Raw genomic sequence first — 19,983 nt, 5'->3', positions numbered from 1 at the left:
TACATGCAGAGCTAAGGGACACAATACAAGTGGCCGCAATTATGTTTAAATGCCGTTAGATCTATAATAATTAATACAGCAAAAACCGTACACGGAACAATGACCATTATCTACAGCGGCTAAACAACAAATCCCCGCTATGTGCCTTCTTCCAGCATGGAGCACAATACTGTTTATAAGCAGGTTACGACATAAACGGTTAATGGATGATTAGCGCATGCGCATATTGGATGGCAGCCATTACATACTTCCGCCATCCACAACATGGTGAAAGGTAAAAGTTGACAGCAGCAGTCACATGACGATGAGGATGGCTTCTTCTCAGTGGTGAGATTCTTTATTCTTTTTATTTATACGTCAGTTTACACTTCAGTAGATTCCCTGCAGTAAATCTAATATCCGTATCATTGGCACGTATATAAATGAGCTTGTTTCCTGGAGTTCAGGGGTCAGAAGCTTTATGTTGTTAGTTGGTATTTAGGCTTTAGTAAATTTCTTGGTGTAATCAAATTAATAGTCAGAGTGACCCTCATATCAATGAAGCTATATACCTCCCCATGCAGTGGTAGAAACATCGTACAGTACTTAGCTGATGGCTTCATTTTGTTAGCTATCTAGCAGTTTCAAGCAAAAGAGGAACAGAGGGAGAATGGCATTTTATTTGTACAGGATGGAGGGAATATACTTTTGATTTGTAGATGAACAGTGTTCTCATATGTTCTAAGGGCTCTATATTTGTACCATGTGTAGTATGTTATTCCTGAATAGCTGAAACTATTCTTATGCAATCCTGTACCTACCAGCTAGAAAATATATCATAATGTGATCAAAGCAGCTAACTCAATGCACTGCAGAAGGTTTAAAGTAGTAGTAGCAGTGTTGTGTGTAGCACAGAGCAGTACTGTATAAATTATTATATATATATATATATATATATATATATATATATATATATATATATTAGATATTCGTGTTTCGGCAACTATGTTCAGTGCGGAACAGAACCAGAACAGTGGTGGGTGATATAGGCCTCCTATGTTGAGAAAAAAACTGCACTAGGTAATCATTTTTTACTTCACCTTCTATAATTTACTTCTTAATTTCCTTAACATTCAGGATTGTGATATTATTCACTCCCCAAAGGGTGCACCTAAACACACACAATTTGCAAAGGACCAAAAAAGAGGAAATAAGAGAAGTGTATATAGTAGGGCACTCTTGGATGTAATAGATTTAAAATATTTATAAGTTTTATTGGTATACATTAAAATGAAATAAATCCACCTGGTTGAAAATGGAAAGTAGCAAAATAATGGTTAAAAAAACAAATAACAAAATTGTGTGTCTGTGGTGTATAAAAAAATAAAATAATTGAAAATGCAGTATTACTCTGCACACTTTCCACTGTTTCTTAATTATAATATATTAAACAGACCCAATATGTATGCATATAGTTGACTCCACATATTTAGTGAATAAAACTTTCAGTTTCGCTACTTTCCATTTTCGACCAGGTGGATTTTTTTTTTTAATGCATACAAATAAAACTTATAAATATTTTAAATCTATTACATCCCAGAGTGCCCTACTATACACTTATTTTCTTTCCTATTTTTTGGTATTTTAATGTAGGCCTCTAAGAGTGTGCTCCTCTAGGATGGCAATACCATATTTACCAAAATTCATCTCCAGCTGCCATGCTACTGCTGCTCTCCTAATCTCTGATGCTTTGTCTCACTGTTAGGAGCTGGATTGAGGATGAAGTAATATTATCACTGGGTTTGGTTACATAGTGCTTACTTAGGTTGTTGACTGGAGTTCATTGAGCAGTAGATTACAAGGCTGTACAACCTTAGCAATATGTCACTAATTACAGGAACATTACCACATTTTCTGACTCCAGCTTTGTGTAAATTTGTGGTTTTTGGCGAGTGGAGTTTTCTACACGCTGAGCTCCACACTGGGACTGTGTGACGTGGTCACCTATTCACCTATGAATTAGGTGGCTCACTGATTGGGTGAGATTGTGAGCCATAAATTTGAGGTAATTATGTCACTTGGTCCCAATAAGCCAGCTACAGAACCTCTGTAATTAGTGTCTGTGTTTCCCTGATGTCATAGCATGTAATGACATTGGAACCGGCAGACAGCAGCTCTACCTCCAGATGACTTCATGTCACTTGGATTCTTTATGGAGGTTTTGGGGTCATTTAGGGCCAATGAGTGCTTCCTGAATTCTACTAGAACATCACAATATAATGTTATATGGAGGTGCCAGGAGAATGTAAAGAGGTTCTACTTCAGTGCAGTGGCATGACAATAAACGGCTAGCACTTAGATATATTTGTATGTAGTATGTCTGATAATTGGCGTGTGTCTGCAAGATGTGGCTAGTTGATAGGACTTGCTATGGGGTAGCTGTGTGACACATGCTTGGGAATTGGATTGTAGAGCAAGATATGACTGGAATTGGCCTTGTACACACATTTAGAGATTGAATCCACATATTTTTAGCCTCCGAATATGTCTGCATGCAAAGCCTAGGTATATAGCTATGTATTTAGGCTAGGAATATGTTAATGTTTACAGAGCGCAAAGCTTGCTTGGTAAGAGAATCGTGGTCATTGTTGGGTATTCTGTGCTATGTGATGTTAGACTGTCCAATACATATAAATGCATTTATAAATCTATTGTGTAAAATATAAATAAAGCCGCACCCACTACTTTGCCTAGTCGGTCCCATTTACAAATGTGCATGCAATATGACTCGTTCATTATTATCAATTAGTTGCTGCCGCATTTTCACTAGAAAAACTTTTGGTCACTTGTCTTAAAATGAATATTGTTGGTGGATTATGGGTACTCTGCATTCCAATTATAGGAGCATTACAATTAACTTTATTTTCAGCATAATGGGGAACCCTAGGCACATTGATAACAATATTCCACATTAATAACAATATATCCTGCAGTGTTAGAGTAAACCTTTTCTTTCTAAGTGTGGAGAAAACCAGGGTGATAAAGGGGAGTTTTGTCTCTCGCCTCCTGCCTGCCAGCACTGATGGTTTCAGTGTAACCTGTATCTTGCAGTGGCTGCCATATCCGTTGCTGTTGGATCCGGATTATACTGAATGTACCAATGTTGGCAGCAGGGAACAAGCTTCCTGGTTTAAAAAAAAAATTAAATTAGAAATCTGAAAAATAAGATCTAACTGTTTTATTTCTAGGCCATAGAGCTGCATTATTCCTTACATAAAGTACTATACACATATTTGGTATCTCTGGGAGTGCTAGCCAATTTTTTTTTTGTGTAGCTTATGGTTGCACTAATTTAGCTATTGTAACAATAGGAAGAATTATGGAAACAAACATATTGTTTTCCACTTTATTTCCCCTCTATCTGCTTAAACATTGCAATTGTTTTCTTGATGGTTGTTGAGAACAACCAGATTGCCCTCTATACAGCCAGTGCATAGGGTACCTGCCTGAATATCTACTCCCACTGGCAGTAGGAATTTTCATGACATCAGATCCGTTATAGGCAGCCTGATACCCTTATTGCCCTCTAACTTTCTGAAGGACCGCACATTAAGTAAGATGTTACATTTAATCAAAGAAAGAGACGCCTATCTGTAATACTGTATCAGCAGGCATTGTAAACAAGTGTTACATGTTATAACAAACAAATCTGACCATAACACATGAAGAAGCTTTGGGTAAGGGGCAAGGTAAAGGTTTGCAGAGCTTCCTATTGCCCATGACTGTATCAGATGAATGATGCAGTGGGTCCAGTGTTCATTGACTGCAATATAACTGATTGTTCATGAAAACCTGCGATAATCCATTATGGTTATGCAGTTTCATGTACTAATGTGAAAGTGAGGTGTAGTTGTACTAAGTAGTCCATTCATTGCTTTATTAGTCAAGAATCGCTGTAGAGTTTGTCAGTAAGGACTAAGGAATATTATTTTTTTGCTCAAGAACAGTATTTGGTTCATGCCAATGTATTATAATACATTCTCCCATATGGTAACTATGTTCCACGGTTTCTCTATTTCCAGGCACTCACGGGAAAGAAATTATGCAGATGAACTAGAATCATGTAGGCTGGAGCGTGTACCTCTTGAATATGGGGATTACCATCCCCTAAAAGCCATAACTGTAAGTTGAATATTGAGCTATTATTTTTTTTTAAAAAAAATTTGTATAGAAAAATCTCCAAAACATATCCGTATATATTTTTTTTTGCATGAAGTAAGTTCAAGAGGCAGGGCAGTTGGGGAGTAATTTCTGTAGATAACAATGACTAAACCCATTCTCTGATTTCATTCGCTGACAGGACAGTATTTAAATGTGTATGACTATCAATTAATCTAAAAAAGTAGATCACACATGTCACTGGTGAACTGTGTGTTTAGGATGATTAACCACTTTTGTGTCAGCATCTACAGCTAGAAAACTTAGGAAGAGCTCTCATAGCTAAATAGGCAACGGGTTATTAATGTTATATATGTAGCTTCCGAGGTCTTCTTAGAAAACAGAAGGGGAGAGGGTTGGGGAGGAGGTAGTTCTGCATATATAACATATGTAACCCAATGTGTGTCCTTGTATCATCACAAAAGTCTGGGCAACCCTGGCGTAGACACACGAAACCCCACACATTAACTATCCCTGTAAAGTTAGAAGCCGCAAAGTGAATTTATATTTATGGGGTTGTACAATAAAAATGACGAATATGAATGATCTGAATTAGGGTTTGATGCATTTTGTCCCCCCCTTCCCCATATATAATCCAAATAAAACTAATAAATGTAGCTATTATCTGAATATTATGATGGTAAATGTTTCAATACAACATTTTTGGAAGCCACAGTGAGGTGTAAGCACAGCGGTTGCCTTAAACAACATCACTTTGTTCAACCATTGACATTTTAATGTGAAATTTTCTTACCCACTGGTGTTTTTTAATGTGCTTTTAACGTTTGTCAACTGCTTAAAAATGGGTCTGACACTGAAACCATTGTGCTACGTTCCATTGCATTTGTTTTGTGTTTTTGGAACGCTACTTGGTTTATTTGCTTTTTAAACGCATCAGGAAGCCTAAAGTGATCTCTAAAGCTCTAGTGAAAATGCATATTAACTATGTTTGCCTTTTTAGTAGTGTTAAAAGTACAAAGATGAATAAAAAAAATCTGTTGGGTGTGAGGCTTTATTCTTGGTCATTGCTACTATAATGTTCTTCTCTCAGCCACAAGATGGCAGTATAATAATGCAAGGACAGTATTTTGGAAGAAAGAAAATCAGTTGTGCCTGCTGCTCAAACCATTGAGCCCCCTTAGTGGGGATAAGATGTTATTTTTCTAGGTGTTTTTGGGTTCACTTATCCGGAGTAGGTTTAAGTCTAATCCTTCATATTAAAATACAATATTTACATAAATAGGAATTACATTTAACATCGTAAATAAATATATCCATTATGTGTTGTTAAAATAACCCTGCCCAGATAATACAAATAGACAACAAGTAAGCTGGCAAAGTTCTATTAAACCAAGGGGATAATATTAATGACTGTATTGAACAATGTTTTACACCTTCGTCCATTTATCTCCCTGTAGATCTTGCGTACAAGGTAACAACTTTGTAAAAATAAATAAAGAGATGTTAAGCATTTAATTATCAAGCACCCCAAAATTTCTTATATTTGCAAGATGCATCAGATGGTCTTTCTTCCTCTGTGTTGGCCGTAGGCTCTACACAGTGCAGGTGATCATAGTGGATATGTGGGAAATTCATATGATCGGTTGTGATCTGGCTCAAAAACATTCAACATCTGTAACTATGTAGATGACGTATGAACCCCATGAGTTTACTGAGCATGCTCCAATGCCTTATCTTTATACAGGTAACAGAATCGAAGTCTAAGAAAGTGGGGCGGAAAGAAAGCACATCTTCCAGCTCCTCCTCCTGCTCCTCTAGTTCGGTGGCGGATCCGCTGAGCAGTGTCCTGGATGGAACAGACCCCTTGTCTATGTTTGCAGCGACAGCTGAACCAGTTGCAGCTGCTACGGTAATGAGAAATAACTCTCGTTTATAAAGTATTAGTATTACATTGTTATTTATAAATGGTCGGCATTCAACAGCACCAGAAGTGGCTCAGTCCCAGGGCCATCTTAACAACATTATGGGCCCCTGGGCAAAGCAGTGCACCGGGGCCCCTACATACATAGATACAGATATAGATGTATAGAGATACAGATATAGATGTATAGAGATACAGATATAGATGTATAGAGATACAGATATAGATGTATAGAGATACAGATATAGATGTATAGAGATACAGATATAGATGTATAGAGATACAGATATAGATGTATAGAGATACAGATAGATAGATGTATACAGATACAGATATAGATATAGATATATAGAGATAGATAGATGTACTTGCTCAGTGACCCTTGAAGGTTTTTTTTTTTGCTGTTTTTTTTCTTTTGCAGGATTATTTATTCTAATTAAGAGCCCTGCCTATGGGGCCCCCCTGCCCGTGGGGCCCCCGGGCACCTGACCATCGTGCCCAATGGAAAAGATGGCCCTGCTCAGTCCATCTGACATGAACAAGTACATAAACACATAACTAAGTACATGGGAGACTAAGATACTGTGTAAATAATAGGCATTGAGCTTTCTGCCCATCCATTAGCACTTCTGTTTTTAAGAAGGATAGATTTCAGGCTATATTTATGATATCCGTGACTTGAGGTTCATGCAATGGCATCATATAGAGTGAAATCTGGTATAATTAGACAACATGATCAGTGGTGCTGTGAGCTAATTCTCCTTTCGGTAAGCGTGTGTGATGAGATTGCAGGCATTGTGGGCATTTTGGTTACAAAGTAGTCATAACTGTCTTTAAGAAGAATGTAACCAACGTAGACCATAGTAGGGGCAAAGGCTGGCTCCTGCTGGCCTTCAGCTAGGTACCTGATTAACCTGCGTATGATTGTTGTTGTATACTGTAGCAGCAAGCCTTTGTCACACGGGTTCTTTCTGAACCTTGGTCAGTGACACGTAGCTAACCATCATCGGGAAAAAATATTTATTATTTTTTTTAAAAAATCCCAACATTTTAAAAAGCAAAACCAGGGCAAAATAATTCCAGCCCTGATCAACCTAAACCAAGTCACACTCAATTACCAACTTTTAGAGTTCTGAAAATCGGGACAGCCCTGCCAAAATCAGAACTATTGGGAGGCATGCATCTGATGTGATTTATTTTCCATTCTGCAGGATGTTAACAGAAAGAAGCGTGAGAAGGAAGAATACATAGGAAGTGATTTTGAACCATGGTCAAGCAAACGTGGAGAGATCCTGGCTAGATACACAACAACTGAAAAACTTTCCATAGTGAGTCCCTGATTCTGTATATATAGAGTAAGAGCTGATTTACCACGAATGCCTGTTATGTTGGAAAGTAGGCTCTGTGCGATGCCTAATATTGACCGCAACCTAAATATTTCCTCACCTCTCTTTTCCATCCACTTTCCCCCATACCGTGGCATGTTTTGTATCTGTATATTGCTGACAATAAGGTTTTGCTTAAAAAAAAAAAAAACCTTAAAACCAATTTAATTTTATAGCAGGGCAGATCATGCCTTAATTAACGTAAATGAAAAGTTAAGATACATTATTATTAAATATACTAGAGGCATTCCATTAGTTTTAATCTTTTGGTTTGTGCAGGGTTGGTCTAAAACGTGTGCTTTTTTAGGTGTTTTGAATTGAATAAATGACTTGCCTGCAAACAGAAAACGATGATTTTTGCTAATTAACACACACTGTCAGAGTACTTTAATTTGATGATGATATCTGTGAGTTCTAATGCATTTAATTTTCTTGTAGAATCTGTTCATGGGATCTGACAAAGGTAAGTACTGGTTCCTCAAGTGGAAAACTGCTAATGCAAGTGTAGTTATATAAAATATTTTGCTGCAAAGGTTTTTAAAGACACTCATCAAAAGTATAATTTAGATATGTGTTTTAACATAACCATTATTGGTGTATAGTTTATAACCATTTTGTGTAGATAACAGTTTGAACAGAAAGTCTTAAGTTTATTAGCGTTGATCTTCTCCCCCAGTCTCAGTTGTCTGTCACTTTTCACTGTTCCGCTAACAATATGTACTTTATACTGTTACTAGTTAGCTGACAGTGTTGATTATAGCCCAGGAACTCCAGGTACATGAGGGAATGGAACAAGAAATAGTATAAAGTAAGATGTGATTGCTGTGCAATGATCTTGTTGAAAAACAGTGGATTCAAATTAATAAAGCAAAGATATATTAACGTGTTGTAATATTGATAATGGCATATGCATGTTGTTTTTTTCATTATTATTATGTTATTTTAAACATTTCTGCATCCACCATATTTTTCCATGTTAGACTGTCATTTGAAAGTGTTGTCTGTCAGCCTGTATGTTCACAAATAAACATTTCACTTGATGCCATGGAAATTAGAGATCTCAGACTAAGCTGTTCTACCTACTTCTATGACCTCATTGAGGGGTCAGATAGGTACATTTTGGGTTCCAGGGCTCCCCTGCTCTCATAAGAACAGAATGGGAGCCTCTCCTGAGCATGTGTGATCCAGCACATGCTAAAAGGATTGCTAGCCTCTACTCTTGTTAGAGCAGAGCGAGAGCCTCTGAAGGGAGAGGGGGTGAAAGACCTCTCATGAGTCCCCCTCACCTCCGGGCCCAAGAGCACCCGCCCCGCCTGTAGTTACGTACTGATAAATTATATACAGTTAGATTGCAGTTGTATACGGCCAATGTACAAGATTTCTTGTTACGCGCTGAAACCTGTCTTTACTTCAGGCAAACCTACAACTCCAGGTTCAGCAGTGTCGGAGAAAGTGAGAACTCGGCTTGAAGAACTTGATGGTCTGGAGGAAGTAAGAGACGATGTTCATTATTCCTGGTACAAAATATAATTGTGAAAGAACAAAGTTTTCTTTGATCTGGTTATTACATACTATAATTAAAAGAGAATGAATGTATTCTGATAGACACATCAGATATGAGGCAATAATACTAAATTTAAAGCTAATCTGAGTATCTTATTGTTATCACACAGGTATACATGCTTACTAATAAATATACTGCACCTTACAACGCAGCCCTACCAATATTAATGTGTGTGTGCACAATCATACGTGAAGTACAGCATATAATTGTAGACCAATGCAGGATTTACCTGTGCACTTAGCTTTTGTGAAGTGTGCAAAGCGCTACAAACACGTTGTACCTCCGCCTAGTGTAACTAGTAAAAAGATAATACTCAGTTGTTGCTATGGAGCTCCCCATGACACCAACTAGATAAATATAATTGGATCAGCGCTGCGGAATTAGTGGCGCTATATAAATAAATGGTGATGATGATGATCTGTCAGGACAGGTGACTGTACATACTATATGTAATGTCTGCTGTTGGCTAAGTACGAGCTATTGTCCTCTATAATTTTTTTTTGCTCTTTAGTACGTCTGCAGATTTGCAGTCATTTGGCAGTCACACTAACAGGCCCTGACTTGTGTGTCCAGCCTATACATACCATCATACCACAAAGAGAAACCCTAAATTAGCATTAAAAAATGTAAATTTTTAATTGGATATTATATAATTAGCCGAAGCCTTAGACAATTACATCATGTTTTATTTTTAACTATTTCAACAAGTTTGAAAAACTGTTCTTAGTTTGTGCTCCAATTATATTATTAGAAAATATTTACTTCTGATTACATCTCTCTACATCCCATTGAGAGGAAGCCATTACATTGTTATGATTGTGTGCAGTTAATGAGGGGTTAGTGACGGCCACATGTTTATTGAATAGGCTCCGATGTAAAGCGAGAAGATAGTTACTACCAGGGAGTGTTGTCAGGAGGGGCGGACATTGACCATCTGTATGTTCTCTCTTTCCAGGGATCGCAGAAAGAACTCTTAAATCTGACTCAACAAGATTACATCAGCCGTATTGAGGAGCTCAACCAGTCCCTGAAGGATGCCTGGGCCTCCGATCAGAAAGTCAAAGCTCTGAAAATAGTCATCCAGGTCTCTGCTTATTGTACTGTCTATTAACATAAATACTCTCTTAATAAAGATTAATTTTGTTCTTCATTTCAAACCATAGATATGCACATGTGCTTAGAAGTGTACTTCATTCTTATCTATAAAGGGAATTCCTTCCTTTTAAAGGGCTATGAACGAGCCAAATAGATTCAATGTCTGCTTTTTGTGGAAAACACATACAGTGGATGTTTTATACATGATGTATATTCTCTCTCAAAGGAGCATTTAAGTGAATTGCTCCAGGCAGTTGGGCATTATTCTGTTTAATGCATACCTGTTGTCTACACACTGTAGTGGCAGCTATTTCAAGGGTTGATCCAATATGTTTCGCTATACATTCTTAGAAACGAGTGACATCACTGAAGTATGATGTCACTAGTTCTAGTGATGTCACCACTTCCTAGTGAACTGACAGCTGGACGCTAGCTGAAAGGTACTTATTGTAGGTATCTTTCTTTTATGCTTTTGCCAATTGAGTTATCTAAACTGCTTTCCAAAAGAAAAAAAGCATTACTGATTGCTCCTTCGTTCCTTATGGCTGGAAAAAAACAAAACTATTCAGCCAAGCACATTTTGATGTAATAAAGCTGAGGGTAATAAAAAAAAATGAATATTAGTAACATTTTAAAGCTGAAGTACCACCCATGAATGCCCTGGTTCCCCCTCCCACCCCTTAGGAGCGCTGCTTTGAGCAGCTGACTTTCTTAGCGATTTGTGGTTTGTCTCTCAGCTTGGTCGAAAACCAGGGCTATGTGACACTGTTAAGGGGGTGGGTGTGATGGGTAGGACCAATCAGAGGCCACAATATCAGACATTGCTGTTTCTGATTGGTCCTCCCACTCACACCCTCCGCCGCCATTCTAAAGTGTCAAACTTAAATGTTTGGCCACTGTCTGACGTTGTGATTGTATATTTCCAGTGCTCGAAGCTTCTCTCTGACACCACCGTGATCAAGTTTTACCCCAGCAAGTTTGTGTTGATTACTGATATTCTTGACACTTTTGGTAAGTACTTTCATCATCATCATCAACATTTATTTATATAGCGCCAGCAAATTCCGTAGCGCTTTACAATTGGGAACAAACATTAATAAGACAATACTGGGTAATACATACAGACAGAGAGGTAAGAGAACCCTGCTCGCAAGCTTACAATCTATGGGACAATGGGAGTTAGAAACACAAGGGCATGTGCTACATCATATTGCACAATGGACCAGCCAGACTGCAAAGGTAAAAGTACTGAGTGGGCTGTGTGTGTTGCAATGTTGGTCAGAAGGTTGTTGTCTTGCGTTAGCTGTGTAGAGGATGGTAATAGGGTAATCTAGGGAAATTAAGATGATGGTTGAGGAATATCATAACCTTGTCTGAAGAGGTGGGTTTTCAGTGAACGCTTGAAGGTTTGAAGACTAGAGGAAAGTACTTTGCCTTGTATATAATTTGTGTACTATGTTTTCAGGTATACTTGATGCTACAGTGGATTGTGGGGCCCAGGTTTGAATTTACATTTAGGCACTTAAGGAATGAATCTATTTGTTAGAGAGAAAAAGGAACGCGATCTCTAACCCAATTAGTAATTATAGTGAGTCTCTGTATAAAAGGGAATCCTTGTCCTGCTTTCCTTTGAGTTGTGCAGATCCATCAGTAGGAGGCGTTTGACAGAAACAGTCCTTGAAACATAAACACACAGATTGACGCAGAGATAGGGTGACACTAAGATAGACTTAAAGAAAAAACTTGTGCTATATGCTGTGCAGCCGCACCTAGGCACAAGCCTACACTGCTTATACACTCAATTGGCTTGTGCAGGTTTAAAGGTTACATTTTGGAGACCTGGATAAGATTGAAAAACATTTAAATGGTTTTGTGTGTTCTGGATTATTGAAATCTCATTGTAATTTTATTTTCTTGCAGGAAAACTTGTCTATGAGCGTATTTTCTCAATGTGTATGGATAACCGCTCCCCTTTGCCCGGTAATGTAACCATAATACTTAATGTTATTCTGTGTCTATGCAAAGATTATTGTTATTTGGAGGATTTTCTGCTCATTATGGAATTGGAAAAGAGGAGCAAGTTTGTGGTCTTCTGAAATTAGAAGTGAAATTTGAAATTTTGTCACTTCTCAAGATCGTTCTACGTGACTTCTAATATTTGTTTCTAATTTTCTTCTTACTTGAAACTTTTAACAGCAAATTTCACTCCGGATAACGTAAGTGACACCGCCAAGGAGACTTGTTTAAACTGGTTTTTCAAGATTGCTTCCATCCGGGAGCTGGTTCCTAGATTGTATCCTTTCTTTATTGGGTTGAGAACTATGAAGAACCCGTATGTTGGTAGCAAGATGACGATAGACTGTTGAAAAGTATATTGGTTGATGTAATTCTGTGAACTGATAGAGGAATGGAAGAGTCTTGTAGTAGATCATAACAGCGTTAGTCATGTGGGCTAATTTTTTGCTAGAAAATATATATATATACCGTATTTCCCCATGTATAAGACGCACCTTTTTCCCCCAAATTTTGGGTCTAAAAAAAAAGGTGCGTCTTATACACTGCCAGCGCTACTTACCTGATTGCAGAAGTCGGCATCTGGTGTGAGGAGTCCCCGCTAATCAGCTCCAGCGTGTCCCCCGTTACTTTGCAGGACCTTCAGGACCTTTGCAGGCGCCTCCCACAGTCTCGGCGCTGTCAGTCACGTGACTGACAGTTCTGATGAGTGCCCATGACTACAGATTCCTCCGTTTGCTCCGTTTGTCACAGTGTTGGTGACATTAGAAAAGTCACGTAGACACGCCCCAAGACTGTGCAGTAGCGCTCGTTTTGGTCTGAATGTGGGACTATTGTAAGCTGCTGTAGCGCTCTGTGCCCCAATAAATTGCAGGCTAGTTCAATAACTTTATGTAATACATCTTTTTTTTTTATTTTGGGCCCCAAAATTAAGGTGCGTCTTATACATGGGTGCGTCTTATACTTGGGGAAATACGGTAATTGTTTTCTATGTAACTTGCTACATGAACTGTAGCTGTTATATAGTGTACAGCCTATTAAGGAGATGTTAATGTTACATATATGGAAACTGGTCACACATTTGCTTGTTTGTTCCTATTGTACTGTTCCTCCCTGATGCTGTGTGTGCACAAATGTAAATATAAAAACGTAGCCGCTTTTCTACTGCCTCTTCCATGGCAATGCAGACGTGTTCATGTAACATGCACTAGCCTGCACTAGTTACCCCCTTCTCGGATAAATGTTTCTCAGGTTGAACCCACATTGTTTGCTTTTTTTCACTCCATTCAATTGTTTTTCCTCCATACAACTTTCTTTACTGAGTGGTCAACCTGCATGATAACAAAACACACACAACTGTAATTCAGTAATAGGTTAACATACGACAAAATGCTATAAACAATCATCATTTTTACCTAAGAGTACAGTATAAACCAGGTGCTAGGCATGTTAATCCAACTTTTCCAATCATGAGAAATAGGGAAGAGAGGCTATGGGAAGGAGAAGTGGGGCGGTGGGGCACAGTGAGAGGGACGGAGGGGGGTAGGGGGATCCAGACCTTCTCCATATCAATCCTCATGGTTTTGGTATGAGCTGTGATGTTCGGTTGTCCGCATACTTCTGGCCTTGTAGTGTTGCTACCGGTGCAACCTCTGTAAAGGAGGAGTTTTCAAAATATTCCATGATTGCAAGTTAGATTTCTTGGAGGGTGGATTGATTCAATAATTGGGAATCATCCAGGAGATCTCATCTACAGTGCTGAGGAGGAGACTTAAGTAAGTTGAGATGTATATACACTCCTGCATGATCCGTCCGGTCATTTGAGTTGTATTCAACCCCCTTGCCATGGGGTGTTTCATATGCCAAGAAAAGGGCAAACGTCATAAGAAAGTCTGTCAGAGTTTGGTATTCTCATAAGGGGCAGACTCATTTTAGAGGAGGCAGTTAATACAATTTCTGGTTTAAAACAACATTTAAAGTCCACCGAAAATAACGTGTCCTTGCACCTCTCACTCAATACATCCAAAGGCTTTTATAAAGAAGGGTGCCTGCCCTTGATTGGGAGCATACAAAGACTGTCTCTGAGTGGAGAGTGCAGACCACTGATTCTGACCATGACTTGGATAGGATAAAAGGGACTTTGAATATGGGAGTGAGTACCTGTCAGATGAATTTCTTGAAGAAAAACAATGTTTTCTTAAAGATGTGGAATCCTATAAGGGTCCATTGATACAGTTAACACAATAAAGATTCTCCTTGGCAAGATTTGTGTGGTTACCGTGTGTCATTCAGGACAAACAGGAACCTGGAGCCTTGGGGAACAACACAATATAAGGTCAGGACAGCTCCTAAACCTTCTCCCATTGTTAGACTGTAGCATGTATTTGGCCCAGTGAACATGAAAAATTAGTAAGAATGGATACACAGGTTCTCTTCATTACAAGTTATCCCTAAAGATCAATTGGCGGTGCCTTAAAATTTGCTGTTCTTCATTATCGTCATCATCATCATCCTCAACATTTATTTATATATAGTGTCAGCATATTCTGTAGTGCTGTTCTTTTTGTGAAATCCAGTCTGTCTATAAGTAATCTATACACAGATAAAAAATAGTATGCGTTATACATATAGATCAGTGATGGGCAAACTTTTTCAGGAGCGGGCCAAATAAAAAAGAGAAACTTTAGGCGGGCCAATATAATTTATTAAAAAACTCAAATATCGAAATATATAATACAAATGTTTTGAATGGGATGGGAGGGTGTTATATAGCAGTGTTACCTCTATAAGTGCAGCGATCGTACAGACACAGCACTTATTTCAGCAGGTTGTTGCAGATCCGTCTTTCTGGTGAGCCACTAACTGACAACACAGCAGCCAATCGAAATCCGCCTTAGTATATGGCCCAGCCCATCTCTTCTCACATGACTTTCAGCCATTAGGGGGCGGGCAGGTGTTTGAGTGATTGACATACGAAATGTCCTTTTAGGAAGGAGGATGAAGTGTAATGGAGGAAATAGCTGAGAAAAAAAAAAATGAAGGTTCTGACACACAGGGTCGGCCCTAATAATTTTATGCATATTTTAATGATATTTTTTAAAATATTGGCGGGCCGGATAGAACCTCTAAGTGGGCCGGTCTGGCCCGCGGGCCGTAGTTTGCCCATCACTGATATAGATGATAATCCGTCCCTGGTTGCCTATTTTTAGTACAGTGTTAATCCTACCTAGGCAAACATATTTGTAAGTTATACCCTTTATGTTTGATAAGTGGTCTAAGACCTGGTAAACACAATATTGGACATTGAGTTATATGATGTGTATTACGGAAATACCTAGAATAAAGTGTTTATAAGGGACTATATCTGTCTAGCATTCTACCTGTCTATTCTCTGAGCTAACAGCTGCCATCTTTAAAAAGAAAGGAGGATGGAGCTTGCCTATGTTGTGTCATTCTGAGGTAGTGTAGTAGCAGTGTCTGATGCTGTAATAAGTTTGAATACAATAGCTGACATTCTATATCTTAATAGTTATGCTTTCTTTTAGAGGAGATGTATGATCTTTTTGTCACTGCCTAGCTCAGGATGTGAGATTGGGGATGATGTCTTCTAACGGCATAAGAAGGAAATGTAACTCAATGCAATAAAACAACAGAAAGCTGCACTTTGGTGCCAGGGTAACACTAAACTGTAGGAAATAAACTCTTGTTTTGTAGAGTAAGCGTTCCAAATGTTGGGTGTTTCCACTCAACTGCTTGCAGTTAGCACCATCACTGATGCCGTATTGGTGGAAATTTTGAACATTTAGAGCAGCCTTCGTCAGCCCATGGTTCTCCAATTGTTGAGGCTGAACATGCTGGAACATGTATTTCTAGAAAAGCTGGAGAGCTGCAGGTTCAGTAAAGTTAATTTAGTAGATCAGTCCTAGCCAACCTGTGGCTCTCAAAGTGTTGTAAAACTACAAGTTCCAGCATGCTTTGCCTAGCTAGCGATCTACTTGCAAAGCATGATGGGACTTGTAGTTTCACAACACCTGGAGAGCCACAGGTTGGCCAAGTCTTCTCTACATGATTTTGTGGTACATCGGTGTTAATCTAGTAGCTATTTGTCCTAACAGCTTTGTTTACTGTATCCTTAACTCACGTGATTCTCAGCTATGTGGAGGCAGCTATACTGAAATGCAACAAGTTTCTCTCTAAAACGTAAGACTATTCATTCATTATGTATGACTGGTGTGTACTAGTGTTTGCGCTTTCAGCGATACTCTTCATATTTGGTTTTGATAACATATCACTTTCTCTGCGAAGACATATATTACATAGACATATAATATCTACCGACTCCATTGGAACAGCATCTCTAGAGGCTGAAGTACCTTTGTAGTTTAATAACCAGTAGTATTAGTATTAATAGAAAAACCTGTTCACTGGAAAAGACGCATGTTCTGAGTTTGAACGCTTCACCTTTACAGTGGGATATCAGAGAGTCTTCCTCGACTGACATCCATGATAAAAGGCATTGGAGACCCCCTTGTGTCTGTATATGCACAGGCTTATCTCTGTAGGGTAAGAGCACCACTAATGTAGCATGCAGCATTGGCCATTCACAGGCACCCTGCAGACATATAAAATGCCTTGTGTGCTGTGTTATAGGTTGGTATGGAAGTGGCTCCACACATCAAGGAAAACCTCAACCAGAACTTTTTTGACTTTCTGCTCACATTTAAACAAGTAAGAAACAAAGCCGTTTTATGTTCTCTATATGCAGTATATCAAGCATGGAACAGAGAGATAGTGTTAACATTCTCAATATGTCAGCTGATATCATTGTATCATGACCCTAGCTGGGATATGTATCGGCCCATTCCAGTTAATCACATTTATCACAGTGTACAACCGAATTCAATCATAAAAATGTGTTGTTAATTCACAACCTAATGCCTTACACCTCAGACTGCCTGTCCGTAAAACTGAGGAACCTCACGAGAGAAAGCCTTTTATAGTCTACAATGGGCGATCATAAGGAACAATAGCTTGTAGTGAGGTACATAACAAGGCTCCCTACAAACATCTGAACTCCCATTTAACTCCTGGGGCTAGATTTACTAAGCTGTGGGTTTGAAAAAGTGGGGATGTTGCCTATAGCAACCAATCAGATTCTAGCTGTCATTTTGTAGAAGGTACTAAAAAAATGAAAGCTAGAATCTGATTGGTTGCTATAGGCAACATCCCCACTTTTTCAAACCCGCAGCTTAGTAAATCTAGCCCCTGGTCTTTTGCATTTTACATACTACTTGGACTATTTTCCTGCCAAAAAATGATGGAAAACAGAGAATGATTTGAATGTTACATGATTGGTTTTCATATTGTTAACTTAATTTTCCAGTTTAATTGCCCTGTAATACTACTGTATTTGTCATTGTACTGTTGTGCTTCCATCCACCCTTCAGATTCACAGTGACACAGTGCAGAACCAGCTAGCCGTACAAGCTGTGGAGATACCCATATACCTCACGCTGTACTCTCCTGCCATAGACTGGATGTTACGGTGTATTGCTTACCGTGCTCCGGATGTAAGAACACTTCGTTTTATATTAATATTTTGTAAAACATTTTGTGCAATTTGCATGTACAGTCGTTTTTTTTTTTTTATTTCCGTCCATTCTTGAGGCAGGCAAGGTCTGGGTGGTCCCTCAAATTTCACATATTTGAACTATAACTATGTTTTGTAAAAGCTGACAAATACTTACCAATTGTTTAGCATATTTCACCCTTTGCCTAGAATAATCTACAATTCACATTGTACACTGAATATTCAATGGAAAAGATGAAAAGTAGAATGTAGTTGTTTAAAGCTGTATGTATGATGTCCCCTTGGCTCATTTGCATATCCTGGGTGTAATACTGATACTAGTTATCTTATAAGTAGACAAGTGACACCACTGTGATCACATTGTTCACTGATACATATATTTGTCAATGCATGGACAGGCTCTACTGACTGAGATGATGGAGAGGTGCAAGAAACTTGGAAACAAGTAAGTATTACAGGTAGAAACCTCTTGTATGTCAATTTCTTTCCATATAGGATCTGTTTGTGTATTACGTTTAATAGTGCTTTGTATTTAAGGTTTAACAGTCCTTTTACTAAGTGTGTATTTAACAATCACGTTCTGGTTTTCCTCTTAGCGCTCTACTGCTGAATTCTGTGATGTCTGCATTCAGAGCAGAGTTTATAGCTGCCAGATCGATGGACTTCATTGGAATGATTAAGGAATGCGATGAGGCCGGCTTCCCCAGGGTATCTTTCGTTATGACGCACATCATTGCAGATTTTTCTCTTTTTATCAGTCATTTAGTTGAATGACTCCAGACTTATTCCAGTGCCAGAAATTCACAGATGTGTTTGAGCCTAGAAGTGATATTCCCTGTACACTATTATACGAGACCTTATCTTTATTGTACGGCAGAATCCAAGCTCCGTAGAACTGAAATCATAAATGTTTAAAGTCATTCCCTACAGTTCAAAAATCAGTTTTAATTCATATATAATCTCTGTTACTTTAAAAATAGGTTAAAAAGTAGAAAATAGTGGAAGTTTCACTCTTGTGATGTGGTGAATACTCTCCGCTCTGGCTGCACATGATACTGCTGTAGTCTTGTCTGTAAGAGTGTTGACAGAGAGGATTGAACGAGCCATGGCACCCGTCCAGTTGGGTTCTTTGACAGTCTTACAACTGACGCAGTTAACTTTCAAACCTCTTTTGGTTGCTAGCCTGTGAGAAGTAGTGTTGAGTATGTACTGAACCACAGGGTCCTGACTTTGGTAACCCTGCTATTTAGAGATTCATCAGAAACAAAATGAAGAGTTCTCTTTTTAGTATGTTTTGCATGGAGCCGTCTATCTTGTCTGATCCATTTGTCTGTTCTTATAAACTGCTTTTAAAGGCCCTGTCGGCTTTTACGTCACCATCTCACAAATTCACAAAAATTGACGCTGTCTTTACATTGTTCCAGGGTTTGGGTCCTGAGTTATTGGTAATTTTAGCTAGTTTTTGGTGTCTTTAAAGTAGTTTTGTTCATGTGTCTCATTTGGAGCTGAAGTCTTAATGAATAAATAATGAGAACAGGTTTTATTTTCCAGCATCTACTTTTCCGCTCTTTGGGACTGAACTTGGCTTTGGCCGACCCCCCTGAGAACGACAGACTTTACATTTTAAATGAAGCTTGGAAAGTGATCACCAAGTTGAAAGTCCCACAGGTATTTTATTTCTAAAATGCAGAATAAATGGGTTGAAGTCTCCTGGTCTGCCTGCTCAAAATACATGGCTCATTATCCTGCCATCTAGGCAGACAGACTCTAGAACAATCATCACATCTAACCTTATCCCTTATCAAACCTGTGCTGTGTCCCATCATCCTCTGGTAGGAATTGCAGCATGAGCTAGAGTATCATCAGAAGACATTGATGGGCAGAAAACCACAGTTTACAGTATTTAAATAAAGATATAAGATTGAAGTGCGCACTGTACAGCACTTGAACCAGTTTTCAGGGTCAGGCAGAAAAGTGTTTGTTGAACTAATAAGTGTTCGAATGATTTACTACCTCTTTATCGCTTCAGAAAAGATATATATGTAAGATCGAATACACACTGACATGACTCTAGCAGAACACAATCATGTATGTGTCATGTATGTTAGGGATCTTACTAAACTCGGCTTTTCTTTTTTTTTTTTTTAGGATTACATCAATTGTGCTGAAGTCTGGGTTGAATATACTTGCAGACATTTTACAGTGAGTAGTGAAGTTACCTTGTATGTAATGAATAAGTATTGCTTGTATTCTTTAA

General features: G+C 38.5%; 1 protein-coding gene across 1 annotated transcript in view; it reads left to right on the top strand.

Annotated features, from left to right (window-relative positions):
• Positions 1–237: 237 nt before the first annotated feature.
• Positions 238–19,983, top strand: part of VPS35L (VPS35 endosomal protein sorting factor like) — a 56,892-nt gene continuing 37,146 nt past the window's right edge. Inside the window, exons 1-18 of the mRNA XM_075179736.1 lie at positions 238–327; positions 4,062–4,161; positions 5,903–6,067; positions 7,291–7,407; positions 7,903–7,927; positions 8,879–8,955; positions 9,984–10,112; positions 11,050–11,134; positions 12,044–12,103; positions 12,320–12,416; positions 16,289–16,336; positions 16,606–16,699; positions 16,787–16,864; positions 17,584–17,706; positions 18,125–18,171; positions 18,323–18,434; positions 19,278–19,394; positions 19,875–19,928. Of these exons, the coding sequence (XP_075035837.1) occupies positions 299–327; positions 4,062–4,161; positions 5,903–6,067; positions 7,291–7,407; positions 7,903–7,927; positions 8,879–8,955; positions 9,984–10,112; positions 11,050–11,134; positions 12,044–12,103; positions 12,320–12,416; positions 16,289–16,336; positions 16,606–16,699; positions 16,787–16,864; positions 17,584–17,706; positions 18,125–18,171; positions 18,323–18,434; positions 19,278–19,394; positions 19,875–19,928 (1,557 nt within the window). The 5' untranslated portion in view covers positions 238–298. The remainder of the gene's footprint in view (positions 328–4,061; positions 4,162–5,902; positions 6,068–7,290; positions 7,408–7,902; positions 7,928–8,878; positions 8,956–9,983; positions 10,113–11,049; positions 11,135–12,043; positions 12,104–12,319; positions 12,417–16,288; positions 16,337–16,605; positions 16,700–16,786; positions 16,865–17,583; positions 17,707–18,124; positions 18,172–18,322; positions 18,435–19,277; positions 19,395–19,874; positions 19,929–19,983) is intronic.

Source organism: Mixophyes fleayi, chromosome 7 (assembly GCF_038048845.1).
Source record: "Mixophyes fleayi isolate aMixFle1 chromosome 7, aMixFle1.hap1, whole genome shotgun sequence".
Classification (NCBI taxonomy): domain Eukaryota; kingdom Metazoa; phylum Chordata; class Amphibia; order Anura; family Limnodynastidae; genus Mixophyes; species Mixophyes fleayi.
This window is presented reverse-complemented; position numbering and strand designations above follow the sequence as displayed.